Here is a 19,442-nt window from a genome sequence, read left to right as displayed (position 1 = left end):
GCAGGCTTTGCACTGTCTGCGCAGAACCCGACCTGGGGTTTGAACTCACAAACCACGGGATCACAACCTGAGCCGAAACCAAAAGTCGGAAGCTTAACCGACTGAGCCACCCAGGTGCCCCTAGAATAAGCTTCCTCTTAGTGATTTCTAGTTCTGACTTTTAATGGTATTCTCTTGGTTTCAGGGATAGCCTAGAACACCAGAAACATGGGTACTAGTCTTTGCTCTTCACTCAACAGATCACTTGTCAAGGCTAGACCTCAGTTTCTCATCCCTGCATGGCAGAGGGCTGCTGCAGACGTGAGGCGGGGACCGGACAGAACGTGCAGCAAAGGCGGCTTACAATCGCATGGATTAAACTGGCAGTTTTCCTCTCACCCTGCTTATGGCCGCATTCATTTGTCCTAACTCAGACGTGAAGTTTCAGTACACAGAACAATTCAGAGTTAGAATTTTGGCTAAATCAGAACTTTAACCGTGCTCTAGAACTCAGCAGGACAGAGCTGACGGTCTCTGTCAGTGATGGAGAAACTGAGGGCTGGGTCCTTCCATGACCAGAAGAGCTGGGACTGATGGCCACGTATGTCTGCCCTGTCATGCAAGGCTCCACTAAGCAGCCACGGTGCGCGCTGACGTAAGTAGCACACTGTGGCTGGTAGCATACTGGCTACTGCAAACCATTCTAATTCTCCTGGAAAAAAAATCAAATTAGAGGAAACGGACTTCAACCTAAGACCACGAAACAAAAACCAAGAATCCTTTTTTCTTACAAAAAAAAAGCAATTTTACCTTGGTAACAGTTAACATATAAAAATTAGTTACACTGTTCTCGTGGGCTCGCTTGATTCGCAATCTGCACTCTTCTTCATCAATTAATTCGCCAACATATTCATTTACAAATTCACCCTGCAGAGAAGCACGTAACAAGTAAGTGTAAAGCCAGTGTGTTCTATTTGAAAGCATTCTTTAACCCCGTATGTGTAATCTGAGAGAAGTAACCAGAAAGACTGCTGGAAGTACAACTGTAATCTTATAAACAAGTGGTAGTTGTCATTCACTGGCATTCAGGTGGCACCTTTGCTTACATACTGCGTATATTTTCTCTATATGTGAACTCTTTTTATAACAAAACACAATTCCTTACCATCTTTGTTGCATATATTTTACCATATCTGTCTAGTTCCTTCTTTTTATCCTATTCTATTCTGTTCTAATTGACATTATTTCTAACTTAAGATGTTTGGCAGATTGACCAATGGAACCATCTGAGCTTAAAGTTTTCTTTGTTGGAAGGTGTTTTTTTTTTAATGTTTGCTTATTTTTGAGAGAGAGAGAGAGAGAGAGAGCAAAAGCAAGCATGAAAGAGTGAGACACAGAACTCGAAACAGGTTCCAGGCAGTGAACCGTCAGCACAGAGCCTGACACAGGGCTCAAACCTACGAACTGTGAGATCATGACCCTAGCTAAAGTGGGATGCTTAACTGACTGAGCCACCCAGGCACCCTTGTTAGGTGTTTAATGATGGTTTCAATTTCTTTAATAGTTTATAGAACTATTCATATTTTCTATTCATTTTTGTGGGAGTGGTGGTAATTACACTTTTTAAAGAATCCATTCATGTAAATTTTCAAATCTGTTGGCAAAAATGTAGTGATACTCTTACTTTTTTTGTGAGTTCGGGCCTCATGTTGGATGTAGAGATTACTTAAAAATATAAAACCTTTAAAAAAAACCACTCAAAAAACACCCATTAACTGTGAATTCAATTGTGAATAAAAATAACCAAGTGAGAACTTTAAAAGTGCTAGAAATCTGTCCTTAAAGACTACAGCAAAAAGGTGAAGTGTAATTCAGTTTTCAATATATATTTTCTTAATTTTGTAAATAGAAATCACCTTGTGACAGGAAGTCCCTCGTTTGGCTCTGGCCCACATTTGCAGGGATCTGTTACATGTGAAAGACAGGCTGTGTACAATCAAATTCCATATTTGGCCTTTGTCCCTCAATGTACCAAAAATCTTTTCCATGTTGCTACTAAGTCTTTATGATTTTGCTTTTCAGGGATGTGTACTTCCAGCTATTTTGTAAAAGAGCAATTGTCTTACATTAACAATTCCTAAAGTGCTACTGGGCAGAATAATCCTGACTGTATTTTCTTTTCTCTTGATTATATCAATTTAATGTATTAGAATACACTTTAAAATAAATGCAACTACTATTAAAAGATGTTAGGGACGCCTGGGTGGGCCAGTTCATTAAGCATCTGACTTCGGCTTAGGGCATGACATCACGGTTCGTGAGTTCAAACCCCACATAGGGCTCTTTGCTTTCAGTGGAGAGCCTGCCTGGGATCCTCTGTCTCCCTCTCTCTGCCCCTCCTCCCACCTCTCAAAAATAAATAAATAAACATTAAAAATTAATAAAAGATGTTAACATGATATTAAACTGGATACATTTCAGGATAGCCCCTAAACCTCCCCTGAAGTCATAGGCAAAATTTGTATATATGATATGCATGGCATCGAAGTAACATCAAAAACTCTGCATTCTAGGGGCACCTGGCTGGCTCTTCAGTCAGAAGAGCATGTGACTCTTGATCTTGGGGTCATGAGTTTAAGGCTCATGTTGGGTGTAGAGATTTTTTAAAAAATAAAGTTTTGCATTCTATAATGACATTTTAAATGTCGATGACATTTGGCCAAGCAATCCAATCCATACATTTGATGCATCAGTGAAAATCCTGTTGGCTCTGCCTTCAAAATGTCAGCATCTACCCGCTTCTCTCGTGCTCACTACAAGCCTAGCAGTCCACGGCGCCGCCCTCTCTCTCCTGGGCAATAACGGTCTCGTCTCTGTTAGTCCTTCCACGTGATCATACATTTCACGGGCTACAGCCAGAGTTATTCTTCGGAAACACAAGGGTGGCACACACAGATGCGTAAGGTGGCCTCCACGATGCCTGTCTCCCAGCGCTCATGCCTGTGGTGTGATTCTCTCTCCTTGAGTGAGCAGGACCCACAACTTGCTTCTAACCAACAGAATACGGCAAAGATGACCGAATGTATGTGATTCTGGGAGTTTGTTATATCAGGACTTCAGCATCCTTCTTGCTGGAGTGTCTCTGTCCCTTGTTGGCTGTGAGGAAGCAAATAGCCATGTCGGGAAACCCCATTTGGCAAGGAATGGTGGGCAGCCTCTAGAGACTAATAGCAGCAAAACAACAAGAACAACAACCCGAAACAAAAACCGCCTGAAGCTCTCAGACCTACAGCTGCACAGAGCAGAACAACAGCCAACAACATGTGCCAACAGCCATGCAAGCAGCACAGTACATCCTTCTCTAGTTGAGGCACAAGAATGGGAGCCCAGTCCTGGGAGGCGTCTTGACTGAAACCCTGTGAGACCCTAAGCAGAGGACCCAGTCAAGCACTGCCCAACTCCTGACCCCAGGGGAGCTGTGAGAAAATAAAATGTGTGTGACATCATAAGTTCCCAATGCAGTATTATTGTTAGGCAGCAACAGAAAATGAATACATCCCTTGAGATCAAGTCACTTCCCACTAACAACTTCCAGGAGTCTCCCTCCTGTGGTCTCTAAGGTCCCATAAGATCTGGCCCCGGGCTACCTCCTCTCCCATCTCCTACCTGCGCCCCTTCTCCTCTCCTGCAGGTGCACTAGCTCTCCTGCCGGCCCTGGAGCAGGCTAAGGCCTCTGTCTTTGCTCTTTCTTCAGTCTGAAATGCATGGCTTTTCTCCTCATTCTTCAGGTCAAATGGCACTCCTCAGCCTTCCTTAACCAAGTAATTTAAAATAACAATTCCTATCACCAGCCATCCCCTTCGACAGCATTATTTTTCTTTGTAGCATTTTAGTGGTACTTAGCATTACATATCTGTTTATTACCTGTCTCTAGCAGGTGTCTTGTTCGCTACTATTTTTCCAAATGCCTAGAGTAGTACCTGGCACACAGAAGAAGCTTCACAAACATGTGCTTAGTGAATGAGTTTCACTTCAAGTGACCTAACCTATAGAAATGGGTGCATGAAGGCAGATGATCGAGAATGTTCGTTACAGAATTAAATATACATATATATAAATTTATTGGAAAATAGGCTAAATAAGCTATGGTACATTTTAGTATAGAATACAATGGGAATGTTAAAAAAGAATGAGGAGAAATCTATATGGGTTGTCAGTAAGGGGTATTTATGATATATTAACTGGGATAAAACAAAATGTACGATATTTGCTTTTAAAAACCCTATAAGTATAGAATATAGGACTCTGCATTTGTATACATAAAAGGCTACATGACAACCTATTAACAATGGTCATCTCTGGTAAGGAGACAAGGACTTGACAAGATGAAGGAATTTCACTCTTCTCTTTTTTGTATTGTTTGATTCTCTTTCCTACAGTGCTTTTTACTTACAAAGCTTATTTTTTTTTACAGGTAGAAAATATCAAGAGTAATTTTAATTCCCACTATGTCCACCCCTCTCAGTGTGAGTCTCCCTGCACACTCGCTACTGGCTCTGGGCAAGCAGCGGGAGGGGTGGAAGTGAGGCCCAGCCAGGGGCCTTGTTTGAAAACGCACACTATTCAGGCTTGTCCCTAGATATTTCAGTAGAACACTGTTTTCGATTAGGATTTGCTGGTGATTTTTATTCTCGAGTTATTTGCATTTAAAAATTTTTCTTCAAAGAGACTGCTTGGAAAAAGTGCCTCAAAGTATAAAAATGAAGATATTTTATTAAGGTTTATTTGTTTTGAGAGAGAGAGAGAGTGTGTGTGTGTGTGTGCACGAGCAGGGAAGGGTCAGAGAGAGCAGGAGAGAGAAAGAATCCCAAGCAGGTTCTGCACTGTCAGGGTGGAGCCCAACTCACGGCTTGAACCCATGAACCAAATCATGAGATTATGTCCTCAGATGAAATCAAGAGTCAGATGCTTAACGAACTGAGCCACCCAGGTACCCCAAGAATGAAGATAATTTATAGGAGTTAAAGATCTCAACTTCTGTCAGTTGCTTTTGCACATATGATCTAACTTGAGACTGGCAACAACCCTTTTAAGTGTGTAGGGCAAGGATTATGATACATACACTCAAGAGCAGAGGAAACTGAGGCTCAAGGAGGTTAGTGGCTTGGCCACATCCTCACGGCCAAGGAATTGTGACATTGGCGCAAAGTCTTGGGTTTGCTAGTTTCCATCCCAGTAATATTCTGACCTTTATACTCTTTTGACTTTACTAAGCCTTTTACATCTCTTTTGCTTAACAAGTCAAAAATATTTCAAATAGAAAATGACCAATGGGGGGCATCTGGGTGGCTCAGTCTGGCTCTTGATCTTGGCTCAAGTCATGATCTCATGGTTATGAGATTGAGCCCTGTGTCAGGCTCGATGCTGAGTGTGGACCCTACCTGGGATATTCATTCTCATTCCCCCCCGCCCCCCCCTCTCAAAATAAACTTTAAAAAAAAAGGAAATGACCAATGTCCCTTTCTCCTTTTTATGACTGATCATAGGACATCCAAAGTGTATGTGCATTTATTACTACCTCTTCCTACCACTTCTGCTCTGCTCAAGACATGCCAACTCTCAACTTGAAAGTTTCAAAATGTTGCCCAAAATCCCTATGTATTTCATCCCTAGGAGGAGATGAAGCGTCTTCTGAGAGGCGTAGGCCCTGGTCTGTCCCACCACCCCCATGGCCCCTGTCCCACGCTACCTTCTTAATGCTCCTTTTGGTCCTGAGGCCCCAGCCTCTCCGCTCTGTCTTGATGACCTCTGCATCAGGGTAGAGCCTCTTTGTAAAGCACTGGTTCTGGCACCGCTCTCCGGCTGGGCACACCTGCGGGTGGCACTCGTACTGCAGCATCCTGTTCAGGCACTCCGACTCCAGGCCGCACGGGTTCTCATCAGCCGGCTTGCAGTTGCAGCGGGGGATCTCTGACAGGTCTGCGACATGGATCTGCACCTTTCCTATTACTTTGTTAGCCTGGAAAACCAAGTCATGGATGAGAGGGAGGAATCTGAGCAGGAACGTCAGACACATCCATGAACTTCTTGGCTTTGCTACAGTGGTGTGATTCTGAGAAAGGCTCTTCATATGTCTTGGTTTCACTTTCCTCATGAATAACCTATGAATAAGCTAAGAAGAAAATGGCCTCTCCACAGAGGACAAAAATATCAAAATCTGATGTGAATTCGCGCTTACTTTTCGTGTGTATTTCTTCTACTAGTTGATGGGAATTTAGAACTAGAAATAACTGTGGGCTTTCTGGAATTTTTAAAGGAGGTAAATGCCTTATCCCCTCACTTGCTGCAGGACAGCCTGGTAGGGTGAGAACAGGGCTCCACAGGGAACATGCCGCTCGCAGGTGTGAGAGGGCTTTACCAAGACTCCTTCTCACAGCACAGTAGCTCTGGCTCCCACTTATGCTTCCAACAAAAGCTCTCAGTCTGCTTTACAGAAGACTGGGCGATACTCAGCAAAAGTTTTCATAAGTCACAAAGGGCCTTCTAATCACTGAGGGCGATGCATTTCCTCTTGCCTGTCAAATATGCCAATGGTTCACGGGTAAAGACTCACTTTGATGTGTTTGTAAGGAGGAGGTTTTCTTGAGTTTTTTTCAACCTCTAGCGCTTCTTTGCTTTCTCTTTGTGCTTTCAATTCCTGGAAACGTTTTGCAGCTTCTTCCAGTGCTGCCAATAAGACCAAACAAAGTATAAAAATAACAAAAACAAACAAAAAAACCCCCCAAAAAACAAAGACTGTTAGGAGAGCAGTTTTACATTGTCTTCCCAATGCCCCGAATTTGGCCTGCGATGTTCTTTTTAGAATTATTCTGGAAATAACCATTTTCCACCAGGATAGGATAACACTGAAAGAGGACATAACTCGTTTATAGCTGAACACTGTGCTCTGTGCAAGTTGCTGCCTTCGAGAAGAGGTCCTACTTCAACAATCAGAGGCTTCCAGGTAAAGCAAAAAAATAACCAGTGAACCAAAAAACCCCAGCTTTTTACCTTGTACTAGATTTAAATTCCTTTCACTGTTACCCAGAAAGCCAAACTTCCTGGAAACTTGTTGCAAAAACACGTGTAGGCTCTTCATGGGAAGCTTTTACTACTCTTCAGTGGCAAAGGAGCTTCACTGGATATAGAAGACTATTTCCAAAATAATTTCTATGTTTGTAGAAAGATCACTGAAGATACTCCTTTCACACAGATGGCAGAGTCTACTACACTGAAATGTATTTTTCTAACTGATTGGGTAAGATGTGTTCTAATAGTGACTGGATACTTCTGGATTCTGGATTGTCACACCTGGTAAAAGCTCCCTAATACCAGAAACATGTCAAGTGCAAGTTAGGAGATGCAGAGAAATCAACCATCGAGTCTTGGTTTTGAGCCACTGTAAACATCATCTGACTCACCTTTTTTGAAGGTCTTGTTAATACTAGTCTGTCCCTCAGCAAAGCTTTTGTCTCCTTCAACATAAGGGAACACTCTGCCCTGGTGCACCCAATAGTAGTCATGAGAACCAAAGAAGAACACGGGGAAGTCCCCCAAGTCATGCTTAAGGCCCTGGATGTTCAGTGGCACAGACCTGGGATTGCAGATCTCTGCTGGCCACCATCTGAAAACAAAAGCAATTTTAGATCAATCAAGAGAATGGGAAATCAAAAAAAAAAAAAGAATGGAAAATCATACCATTCTTTACATGGCTGGCATGAGGGAGAACAAAGGTTTTATACTTTGCAATTTTGATTCAGATTCTAAGGACACAAAATACCTTGTTTATCTTTAATCCTGCCCAAACCACACATCATTTAAAAACATTGATTAAGGGCGCCTGGGTGGCTCAGTCAGTTAAACATCTGACTTTGGCTCAGGTCATGATCTCATGGTTCATGATTTCGAGCCCCACACTGGGCTCTCTGCTGTCAGCGCAAAGCCCACTTGGGATCCTCTGTCCCCTCCTCTCTGTCCCTCCCCTGCTTAGACACACTATTTCTCTCTATCAAAAATAAACATTTAAAAAATTAAGAAAAATAAAAAAACATTAGTGAATTCATGAAATAGTAAACTCAGACTAAATAAACTAGACCCTAAACACCCAATTTAGTTTTTTTCCATTAAAAATAAATACCTGATACAAAGAAATATCATAAATATATAAGTTATAAAGCATAACAACTAAAAATAACAACTCATTACCCAACTTAAGAATTAGAATTTGCCAGTACTATTCCAAAACCAATTTCATTCCTAGAAAAGTTATGTGTTCCTCCAAATTTGACAATCTTAGTAATAAGATTGTCTTTCAACGTATAAAAGTTGATTTCTAGTAGTTAAGGGTATCATTTGAGAATAAACTGATGCTATAGTGAAGAATGACCACTCCATTCAAATGAACATTTACATCTTTCTAATCAACCAGAGTAAATGCTTTTTGTCAAACTTACTAGATTTATGTCTGTGTGTATTTCAGAATCTAATTGATCTTACATAACAATAAATGTGGGATTTGGGATGGAATAAAAATGTAACTCTTTTATGCAATGGCTGAATAGCATAGTGATCACTAAATGAAATCATCTGTGAGGTACATTTGACAGTTTCTAATAGCTAGGCAAGTCAAGAATTGAAGGGGTAAGTTTTGGTAGTGCACAGAATAATCAGTTTGAACAGTAAATATACAAAAACTTAAATTTTTTCAGTCTGTGCATGAGTTGGGGAGGGGCAGAGAGAGAGGAAGACAGAGGATCCACAGTGGGCTTTGTGCTGACAGCAGTGAGCCTCATGTGGGGCTCAAACTCACGAACCATGAGATCATGACCTGAGCCAAAGGGGGGACACTTAACTGACTGAGCCATACAGGCGTCCCTACACTGTTTGGATATTTCTTATCCAGGAATGTCTTATCTGTTAATTGTCAAGCTTGCACTCTTGCCCACCCTGGGAAGATAAAGATTTTTAATTATGAAAAGCAGTGTGTGTTTAACAGTTAAAACAATGCAGAAATGTGTAACAGAAAAACTAAAAATGACTCCCTTTTAAAATCTTATGCCTCATATTATTAACATCCGATGTTTTTCTTTCTGGGTCTCAAAAACATCTAGACCTCCAATTTTTTAAAACTGTGTAAACACACGGAAAGATAACGTATATGCTGTTTAACATGCTTCCTAAATTCAACTTTATGCCCTGGGTAGCATCTCATGTTACTATAGAGACTGGCATTACCCCTTCATGGATGTGGCTACACTGTAATTTATTTGAGAAATCCCCCACTGACTGGGCACTTGGGTTATTTCAAATTTTTGCAATTAAAAATAATACTTTAAGGAATAATTTTGCCTGTTTGTCCAGTTGTTTTCCTTAGACAAATTCCTTGAAGGGTAAATGCTGCGTCAAAAGACAGACACTGTTACAATTTTAATATGTGATGCAAGACTGCCAGGGGCGGGGCACGCCTTTCCCTTTGCCTCCCTAGCCAAAAAATTATTACTCTTTTAAATCTTTGCCAGTCTGTTAATTGGGTAAAAAATCTTCTTCATCCTTAATGTACACTTATTGTTAGTGAGGCTCAGCAATTTTTAAATATTTATTTTCTATTTGTTCTTTTCTGGCTACCTAGCTTTTTCTCTTCTTTGCTCCCTTTTCTAGGTAAGGTTTTTTTTTTTTTTAATGTTTTATTTATTTCTGAGAGAGACAGACAGACAGCATGAGCAGGGGAGGGTCAGAGAGACAGGGAGACACAGAATCTGAAATAGGGTCCAGGCTCTGAGCTGGCTGTCAGCACAGAGCCTGACATGGGGCTCAAACCCACGAACTGTGAGATCATGACCTGAGCCGAAGTCAGTCGCTTAACTGACAGAGCCACCCAGGCGCCCCTTGTCTTTTCTTATTAAAGTAAAAGTGCAAATACTTTCCCTTTGTTTGACATTTGCCTTTTAAAACTTTGTAATTGTTGCCATACAGTATAAAATTATTAATGTATTCAACTGCCAAGTTTTTGGGGGGGTTTCCTGTCATATATTAAAAAAAATAGTGTGGGGAAGATCACTTCTCAATCTCAAGGCCCCTTATATCTCAACTAAAACCAAAAATTTTAAAGTTAAGTAGGTAATGGGTGCTTGGGTAGCTCAGTCGGTTAAGTCTCTGACTCTTGATTTCATCTCAGGTTATGATCTCATGTCCTGATGTCAGATTGAGCCCCGTGTTAGGCTCTGCACTAGGCATGGAGACTGCTTAAGATTCTCCCTCTCTTTTGCCCCACCCCTACCTGCTAGTGTGTGCACATGCACACACTCTCTCCTTCTCTGTCACACACACACACAAAGTTAAATAGGTAAGTAAGCAAGCAGCATATTTAAAATGCAAAGAAAATGACACAGCCCTTGCTAAACATCTATAGTATCGGGGCGCCTGGGTGGCTCAGTCAGTTAAGCGTCCGACTTTGGCTCCAGTCATGATCTCATAGTTTGTGGGTTCGAGCCCCATGTCGGGCTCTGTGCTGACCGCTCAGAGCCTGGAGCCTGCTTCAGATTCTGTGTCTCCCTCTCTCTCTGCCCCTCTCCTGCTCACACTGTCTCTCTCTCTCTCAGAAATAAATAAAAAAACATTAAAAAAAAACTACAGTATGTTTGAAATCCTATAGAAATATATTTTACTTAGTATTCTAATTGAAAAGTGGGCCATTATTGTGCTCTCTTGAATAGTATCTATTTTCTCAGTAAATGATAAACATAACATGTCTCAAAATGTAGAATTTTATAAATATATCGCTATTCCTATTCAATGAAGGCTTGTTAAAGACAGGCTTTTTTTTTTTTTTTTTAAGTTTATTTATTTTGAGAGGGAGAGAGAGAGTACATGCACATGCTCGAGCAGAGGAGGGTTGGATAGACAGGAGAGAAGAAGAGAGAGAATCTCAAGCAGGCTTCATGCTGTCAGCACAGAGCCTGAGGCAGGGCTCAATTCCATGACCCTGGGACCATGACCTGAGCCAGAATCAAGAGTCAGATGCTCAACTGACTGAGCCACCCATGTGCCCCAAAGGCAGGCTGCTTCCTCTTCTTCTTTTTTTTTATTTATTTCTGAGAGAGAGACAGAGTGAGAAGGGGAGGGTCAGAGAGAAAGACGGAGACACAGAATCCGAAACAGGCTCCAGGCTCTAAGCTAGCTGTCAGCACAGAGCCTGGCGTGGGGCTCGAACCCACAAACCGTGAGATCATGACCTGAGCAGAAGTTGGCGGTCCAACCAACTGAGCCACCAGGCGCCCCAAGACAGGCTTCTTAAAAGGAGAAACTTTTATTAAAATAATGGCAATCACCCATACTTCTAACTTCATTCTCTTAAGAACTAAAAGCTCTTCATGAAATAATTTCTCTTTAAATTCTAAATAGCTCTCTCCTTGCACTCAGTTTAAAGCTTCTAGCAGAAACTTAAATGGGCCAGATTTAGGGGTAAAGAGCTATTTTGGCCAGGATATAAACTTTTGATTTTATTAGAAATCAATATAAATGTATTAAGACACAAAGAAGATATGTTCATACTATTTATATAAGAGCTTTTATTCCAAAATCTAGTAGTACATAGTTCATTAGCATAATATAACTTTCAGAACTTAAAAACAAGGGGTGCCTGGGTGGCTCAGCTGGTTAAGCGACCGACTCTTGATTTCAGCTCAGGTCATGATCTCAAGGTTAGTGAGATCAAGCCCTGCGTCAGTCTCTGTGCTGGGCATGGAGCCTGCTTGGGATTCTCTGTCTCCTTCTTTCTGCCCTTCCCCCACTTGTGCGCAATCCCTCCCCCCTCAAAAAAAATCTAAAAAAATTAAAAATAAAAAGATAGGGAGGAGCCTGCTGTCTCCTCTTAAAAACAAGTCAAGGAACCAATCTAAAAGAAAAAAATTCCAACACCCTTCCCAATCCTGTAAAAACCAACTCAGAATATATTTCTTTTCTCCTTCTTTTTTCAAGGAAGTACTCTGTGTTGTTCTACCTACCTCCTAGCCAGTTTGTATACAGATTATGAACCTATGTCTGAACAATGATTGAATACTTCCTCTGTGTCCTTGGAAAAACTTGCCTGTAATTTCCCAATTTGACCCAAACAATCTGCTTGTAATGTAGTTTCTTGCCAGCTTTACAGTCATTACAATTCCAGCAGCCTTCTGGCATTTCTATGCTCAGGCATTCTGGGTGGAAGGAAGCCGGGCACGATTCACAGCAGAGCAATCTTCCACCTTGAAACAAATAAACAGTCTTAATAACTAAGAAGAGAGGAAAGAGAAAAAGAAAGAGAAAAGAGAAAGTTATCTTTTAAGTGGATCAAATTTGATTCAGATTGGGGGAAAATAAAGGGATTGAGTTAGATCTACAGCGATGGATTAAGATAGAAAGCACATGAGCAGATTTAGCTACTTTAGTCCCTTTTCAGGACTGCAGGGGCCCAAAACTCAAAGCTTTTGAGTAGTATGAGTGGTAGTCTTTACCCTTCTCAAATGTGAGCACTGAGGCATCAGTGTATCAGGCAGCTAAAACTCTTAACAGATGCATGGAATCTTTAGTAGATTTGAAAGAAGATTTTCAAAAAAGTAAGTAGCAACTTACTTTCTTTTCTCTTTGAGAGCCAAGAGAGAAAGCAATGGGGTCATCTTTGTATTTTAATCCAGTGCCATAGTTAACTAAATCCCTTTACAATAAAATTAGCAAGAAAGAAAACAGCCAATAGGTTGGCCAATACTTTTTTCTTTCCATAAAAAGTGCAAAAAAGCAAAGGATTAAACTTTCTCAAATTGGTGATTACATTATCATTTACCTTTCCAGCAAAAATAAAGAAAGTCAAAAACAGGCTATACAGCAGTGGTTTGCAACTTTTTCATCACCAAGGATCCTTTTTCTCTTCTTCAGGGACCCAGGATTTCAAGCATTTTATCAACCAATAAATCCCCCGAAACAAACAAACAAAACAAAACGAAACAAAAAAACAATCCCAGACCAAAAAAACCAGAATCAAAATCTCTGTTAAAAGGCAATAATTTCTCTCCTGTTTTTATTAACCAAAGAAATATATAACTGCCAATCAGAGCTTCTGATCCCAATAACAAAACTAGTATGTATTATCACATTAAGTTGTTCAAATCATAGCCAAATATAAAGAAATGTATGCAGCCTTATTTTGTGCAAATGTGTGATTCTGTTAGATTTTCTGAAATATTAAACAGTTCAAAAATTGCTTATGTAAGTTTTTCTGACTTCATATTGAGAACCACTGCTTTATAGCATAAAACTAAGTAAACATCACTGTGGCATAAGTACCACACACAAGGAGATCCCTCTCCAGGTTCCCTGGCAAAATCCTCTCCTTTGAAATACACAAGTGATCTCTGGACTAAGACCAAAACAAGTGCAGCAAACCAAACAAAACGATATTTTTTAATGCAAAAATATAAAAGAGATTTGGGAGATTAGGTATTTCTAATAGGTTTTTCAACAAGTGACAGAGAAGGATGTTAGCCACTGAAGATGAACTATAATAAAGGCATTTACTGCAGAAAAAAAAAAAAAAGTGAATTCTGTTGGAAAATCAGGTCCATAAACCTGATTGTAGTGAGGTTTAAAATCTCAAGCAAAAGGTTAAGAGCCCTCTACGTAACTTTATGAAATCACACGCTCCAACCTTTTGAGGGTTTGCTATCAATTTTCCAGAAAATCCTTTCTGCCTGTAGACTTTCAAACTTCTAACTGATTAACATAAAAGCAAAATCTATATACAGTGATGAAATAAATAACTATATTTCCTCTGCTTAAAAGCTTTTACTTCAATCATTAAGAATTTTTCCTTTGTCTGCAAATCTCAATATGGACTAATTGCTCCAATTCTCCAACCTACAGATTAGCTGCCTGAGTGCTCTTAGCCTAGGTAGGGGGTTCGGTAAGTTTAAAATGAGATAACTGACTTCTCCAACAGAAAGGAATTACCAATAGGGAGTGCAGTCTTTGCAAAGAGCTTTAGGGGACATGTGATCATTAGAGCTGACGTGGAAAAGTCAGGCTGGCCATTTTTAACATAGAATAGCCCTCAATTTTAAGTCTTATTTCAGAGGAAATACAGATCCAGAATCGTCAATGAAAATCATCGATTTTTTGACAAAAAATTTTTGACAAAAAATACACAGGAAAAATGAAAATATGAACAATCCACCTTGGTGCTATGCAAGAAAACCGCTTTAGGATGCAAGAAGAAGATATGGTTCAAGCTAAGCAAACAGAGGGCTCAAAATAATTTCAATTCATATCAAGGTCAATAACTGAGTACCAAAAACAAAGTAAGAAACAACTGAATTAATCTAATTTTATAAAAGCATCAGTAGGAAATAAGGCATTTCCTAAAATGAATGCCTCGGGTGATTTTATTGCATTAAGGTGTTAGCCAGACCTATGTCCATGTTTGTTTCAGAAGTAGGTGGTATCACCAGTAAGGTGACATACTCTGACTTCAATGGAAAAACAAACAAACAAAACGAGCAAGTAAGCCAATACTGTCTCCAACCTACTTCTCCACAAGTTCTAATCAACCTGCTTAGTTAGTTATACATTTTTAGTCTTGGGTTGCCACTTCAGATGTCTGACAAAGATCAAAGATACATCATCAAGCAGGCAACATAAAGAATGGGAGGGGGGACCCTATTTCAAATGTACCTTAGTATTTTAGGTATGAATTAATTTTTCTTTAAAGATTCTGAACGTGGCTCCTGGATCATAATGGGAATGTATACAAGAAAAGGCCTTTACCTTCCAGGTTATTTATTTTACCCTCTCGGATAAGAACGCCCAAATTTATACAGTATTGTTAAAACTACTTTTTCTCTTTTTTACAAGTAGGCTATGTAAAGTTAAATACAAGATAAGATTTGCTTCTATAGATTATTTGGGAGAATATAAATATACATTTAGTTCTTGATTCTCTGTGGATAAATTATTCATAAGTAATTTTTCAGTTGAGCTGGGCTGCCTTTCAATATCCAATATTTGGGTTATCCTCCCCAGGTGCCCACCAAGGTCTAAGAGAAGGGCAACTAGTTTTCATAGCATCTTAACATTTAAGAAACAAAAGGATAGAATGTACCCTAAAATCAAAATTTTAAGTATCAATATCTTGGTTTCCCTCTTTTAATAACATATCTTGTTTTTTTTTAGTTGAAATTTCATAATAATTAACATCATGTCTATTCTATTCTAACATGAATGGTAGTTTTCCATCAGGCAGAAGAGAAAGAGTCCTTAGAATCTTTCTATATTAAGCAAAATCCTAGTCTTTCAATTTTAATAACCCATAGAGACAGAATGTGTGAGAATTTATTCAAGGAGAAAAATAAATAAGAATTTGCAATAATGGAATTATTTTAAGCCCTTTTTAATAATGTTGCAGCCATATGAAGACACAGTCACAACCACCAAGGTAGAATTTACCAAAAGCAATAGATAGTGCTTGACAGGCATACATTTCCCCCCTTCATTTAAAGAGAAAAAAAAAAAAAGGAATGCAAAAATAAAGCAAGAGATAAACTATTTTGATTATTACCTTTCTCACATTTCTTTTTGGAAGCTGACGAAGAAGGAATCATAGGTAATTTCATCAACTCTGCACGATTTGATTCATTCAGTAGGTAGTGGGACTTATAGGCATATGAACTGAACATGGGGTCTGAATGGTCCTGAACTATCAGCCCTATACGAAACAAACAGAAAGAGATGAGCTGCAATGAAACTACCCATGATTCCATGAGGGAAAAAAAAATAAACCATGTAACACCTATTATGTAGCTGTGCTAAAAGTTGGGGGGAAAATGAGAATATGAAGAAAGAGAAAAATCTGACAGAAAAGGCTTGCGAGAGTTATTAAAGGGAGTTTGAGCTACTCCGTGCCTTATCCTGTAAGAACCTACAACACCCAGAAGAAAACCACAAATTAATTTGGAGATGTAAACTGCATTTGATGTCATGCTTAAAACCTGCTATGATACACAAAGCTACATTCCTTAATATTTAGAAATACTGTAATGACAATCCAAAGAACCAAGTGACATATCACTTAATAGCAAATAAGAGTTATTTACATAACATAGTAGAGACACTGATCTACCTTCAAGTAACACGGGAAGGCAGAATTGAGTCTCTCCTCTTCTCTAGTTATATCTTTTTCTGCCAGATTAATGAAGCTATTCTCTATCAATATGATATATGATTTTAAAGGAGCCATATGATTTGTTAAACTTCACTGAGGTAATACAAACCATTTACATTTCCCCCCCTTGCCATGACATAAAGTAATTACCAACCTAAGGGTTTATAAAGATAGTTCTTTTGATCTACCAATCCAGCTATCCTGTTTGGAAGGAAAACAGAAGATCTCCTCTAAACCACCTCTCTCCTCCCTCCTATCCACTTCCCCTTGTTGAGTTCACTTTAGGCCACTCTTCACCCAGGTGAGTGTGAGAAGAGGGAACATTTCTCTATTTGGTTACTAGACAGTTTATGATGATCTTAGGACTAAACAATAAGGATCATGACAGCAGTTTTATAGAGATCATTTTGAAAAGAGTCAAGAGTTTTGTTTTTAAAGGGGGTTACCATTTACTTTTTGCCATGGGTGTGTTATCTTCATTTGTTGCTACCCTACAGAGGAAGATTCAAGACCTACCTCTGACCTGGAGGACAGAATGGAACTTAAAATTGCTAATTGGCAACAGTATAATAATCTTCTAATAAAAGTTATATAATGTTAAATGAATTTTATATGTTTAATAGAGAGAAGCAGTGTAGTATTAAAAAACTGGGGCTTTGAAATGAGACAGATCAGGTACAAATGCTAGTCCCACTATTTAACAACTTCTATGACCTTCAGGTAAATTATGGAATCTGGGCTTCAGTGTTCTCATCCATATAAAATGGGGAAATAACTTCTGAAGGCAACTGTGACAATTCAGATGGTATCTGGTAGAGTTTGATTTACAGATGCAAAAAAATTGCTATTATTATTAAAATGAAAAGAAAACCCTATCTACCTTCTCCATTATAAATTACCATGACAAAGAAAGGCACAGAATGTTAAGTAACTTTTATTTTACACCAACCCCACCAGAGGAAAGGAAGTGCTAAAGAATATATACCACACTGAAATAGGATTGAACATTTCCTATAGTGCCATGAGAGGTAGGGAAGGAGCAATGTTCCTCTACACCTTGAAACATTTCTAAAAATATTTCTAGATATTTCAGTCCTTAAGAATTAGCTGAATGATTTTAAACAACCAATAACAATGAACTAAGAGCAAAATCCTTCATGAGGAGGGAAAAACCATATAAGGCAAGAAACAAAAGCAAAACAAAGCTATCTAATACCAATACATATACAATGAAAACCTTCTTTTTTATTATGTGAATTTATTACAGTTAGGTCTCTTTAAAAAAAAGGAGACCTTAGGGTGCCTGGGTGGCTCAGTCGGTTATGCATATGACTCCTGATTTGGGCTCAGGTCATGATCTTGAAGGTTTCTGAGTTCAAGGACGACATAAGCCTCTGCACTGCTAATGCAGAGCCTTGCTTGGGATTCTCTCTCTCTGCCCTCTCCTGTTCTTGCCCACACGAGCTCGCTTGCTCACTCTCACTCTCACTCAAAATAAACACTAAAAAAATTTATTTAATGAGACCTCTATAAGTACCAATAAAAGAGCACATATTATTTACTTGTGAAAACTTTGACTTCAGCCTTCTCAAATCCCAACATCTGATCTATTTTGAATAAGTTTCTGTAAAAGGCTGGAAAGGAAAATGAAAAGTTTCTGTTTACTGTACAAAGTTTCATAGTTACAATTTTGAAGAATTAAGTAATCTGCATTACATAGGCATTTAAATATAGTATATCTTTCAGAATACCTATCAAATTGATAAGATGCAAATACAGATCCTGTATTTCAAGCTTTTTTAAATCAAGGCATCTTAAGTTAAACTTAAAATGGCTAGAATCTTATAAAACTAGGTTCCTTGATAATGGCCTAGTTTGAAAATTGAAAATACCTGTTTTAAAGGTTTCCCAATTATTGAATGAAATAGAGCAAAATAAAGTATTGGTTAATATACTGATAGTAACATTCAGAATGTACTCCAAAATAAGCCAGGATGGTAGTTATAAACTTAATACTTAAAATGTTGGCTCAGTTAAACACACACACACACACACACACACACCCCTAGTAAAGTGAGTAATAGTAAGTGCCTAGCAAGGTAGAATAAAATTTTTACTAAGTGACAAGAGACTTCATGCTATCACTGACGCTCATCTGTTTAGAGCCTCTAAAGCTAGCCATTCAACTGATAGTTCAGTGATTTCCACACTGTCATTACTTTCTTAGGGATGGGGAGATGTAAAAGACACCAGTGGTAACTTTTTATTTCTTTTGACTATTTGAATCCTTTCTGCCACTTGTTACAATGTGGCACAAAACATTACAGACTTCCTCCTCCACATACCAGCCAGGTTTCCAAGCAGGATACAGCTGTAATTGCTCCTGTAAAGAAAGACACAAGGCTTCCCCAGTAAGGGCAAACAGCCCCAGGCGCTTACCACACATTGCCACAAACTTAACTGAAAGCCTACATACAATGGACTCGGGACTGCCATTTTATTTAATCTTTTACTGCCCACTTCCTCTGGCTTTTTTTTTTTTTTTTTTTTAAAAGAGAGACATAAAACCAAAACAAGTCTAGATCTGTCACACTACCTAAATTCCATTTTAAAATATTTTACAGTGCTTTCACTAAATTAAAAGAACTATCTCCTAAAGCACAAAACCAAACCAAACCAAAACAAACAACACCAAAACCAAACCAAACCAAACACCTCATCTTCAGTATGCTCTAAACATAATCTAATTGGCCTGATATACCACAGAGTCCTTTCAAAGTTCAGAAAAGTTAGCACTTATATTTAAAAAATAAAAACAAAAACTATTTGGGGATAGGAGTTAATTTCTAAAATGTCTACTAAATATTAAAAATTATTTTATTATACAGCTGAGATATTCTGTAATGCTGAATGCTCTGCATTATACTCAACTAAATAAATTCTAGTTTAGGGGCACCTGGGTGGCTCAGTTGGGCGTCTGACTTTGGCTCAGGTCATGATCTCATGGTTTGTGGGTTCGAGCCCTGCACTGGGCACTGTGCTGACAGCTTGGAGCCTGGAGCCTGCTTCGGGTTCTGTGTCTCCCACTCTCTCTGCTCCTCCCCTGCTCATGCTCTATCTCTCTCTATATCAAAACTAAATGAAAACAAAAACAATTTTTTTTAAAAAGAAAAATTCTAGTTTATATTTATCACGAACTCAACTCCCCTGAACCCCTCAGGGTGACAACATTGTTTTT

At 39.0% G+C, this 19,442-nt stretch overlaps 2 protein-coding genes across 8 annotated transcripts in view; one reads left to right on the top strand and one right to left on the bottom strand.

Annotated features, from left to right (window-relative positions):
- The window catches only part of NSD3 (nuclear receptor binding SET domain protein 3), a 113,164-nt gene that overhangs the window by 3,833 nt on the left and 89,889 nt on the right, over positions 1-19,442 (bottom strand). For 3 of the 6 annotated variants that reach the window (XM_077769495.1, XM_077769496.1, XM_077769494.1), the window contains 6 exons: positions 15,602-15,748; positions 12,104-12,260; positions 7,440-7,642; positions 6,593-6,705; positions 5,729-5,998; positions 790-906 (listed from right to left, as the gene is read on the bottom strand). In XM_077769495.1, coding sequence (XP_077625621.1) covers positions 790-906; positions 5,729-5,998; positions 6,593-6,705; positions 7,440-7,642; positions 12,104-12,260; positions 15,602-15,748 — 1,007 coding nt within the window. Of the gene's footprint in view, positions 1-789; positions 907-987; positions 3,136-5,728; positions 5,999-6,592; positions 6,706-7,439; positions 7,643-12,103; positions 12,261-15,601; positions 15,749-19,442 lie in introns of those variants that run through there. The other 3 variants (XM_077769497.1, XM_077769499.1, XM_077769498.1) reach the window with 3 other exon arrangements.
- Positions 1-19,442, top strand: part of DDHD2 (DDHD domain containing 2) — a 61,863-nt gene that overhangs the window by 40,382 nt on the left and 2,039 nt on the right. The window contains exon 19 of one of the 2 annotated variants that reach the window (XR_013336350.1): positions 240-634. The gene's annotated coding sequence lies outside the window, so the exon portion shown is untranslated. Of the gene's footprint in view, positions 1-184; positions 635-19,442 lie in introns of both variants that reach the window. The other variant, XR_013336351.1, reaches the window with a different exon arrangement.

The sequence above is a fragment of the Crocuta crocuta genome, unplaced genomic scaffold (assembly GCF_008692635.1).
Source record: "Crocuta crocuta isolate KB4526 unplaced genomic scaffold, BGI_CrCroc_1.0 scaffold698, whole genome shotgun sequence".
Lineage (NCBI taxonomy): Eukaryota > Metazoa > Chordata > Mammalia > Carnivora > Hyaenidae > Crocuta > Crocuta crocuta.
The sequence above is the reverse complement of the archived record's forward strand: the minus strand, read 5'-3'. Positions and strand labels throughout refer to the sequence as shown.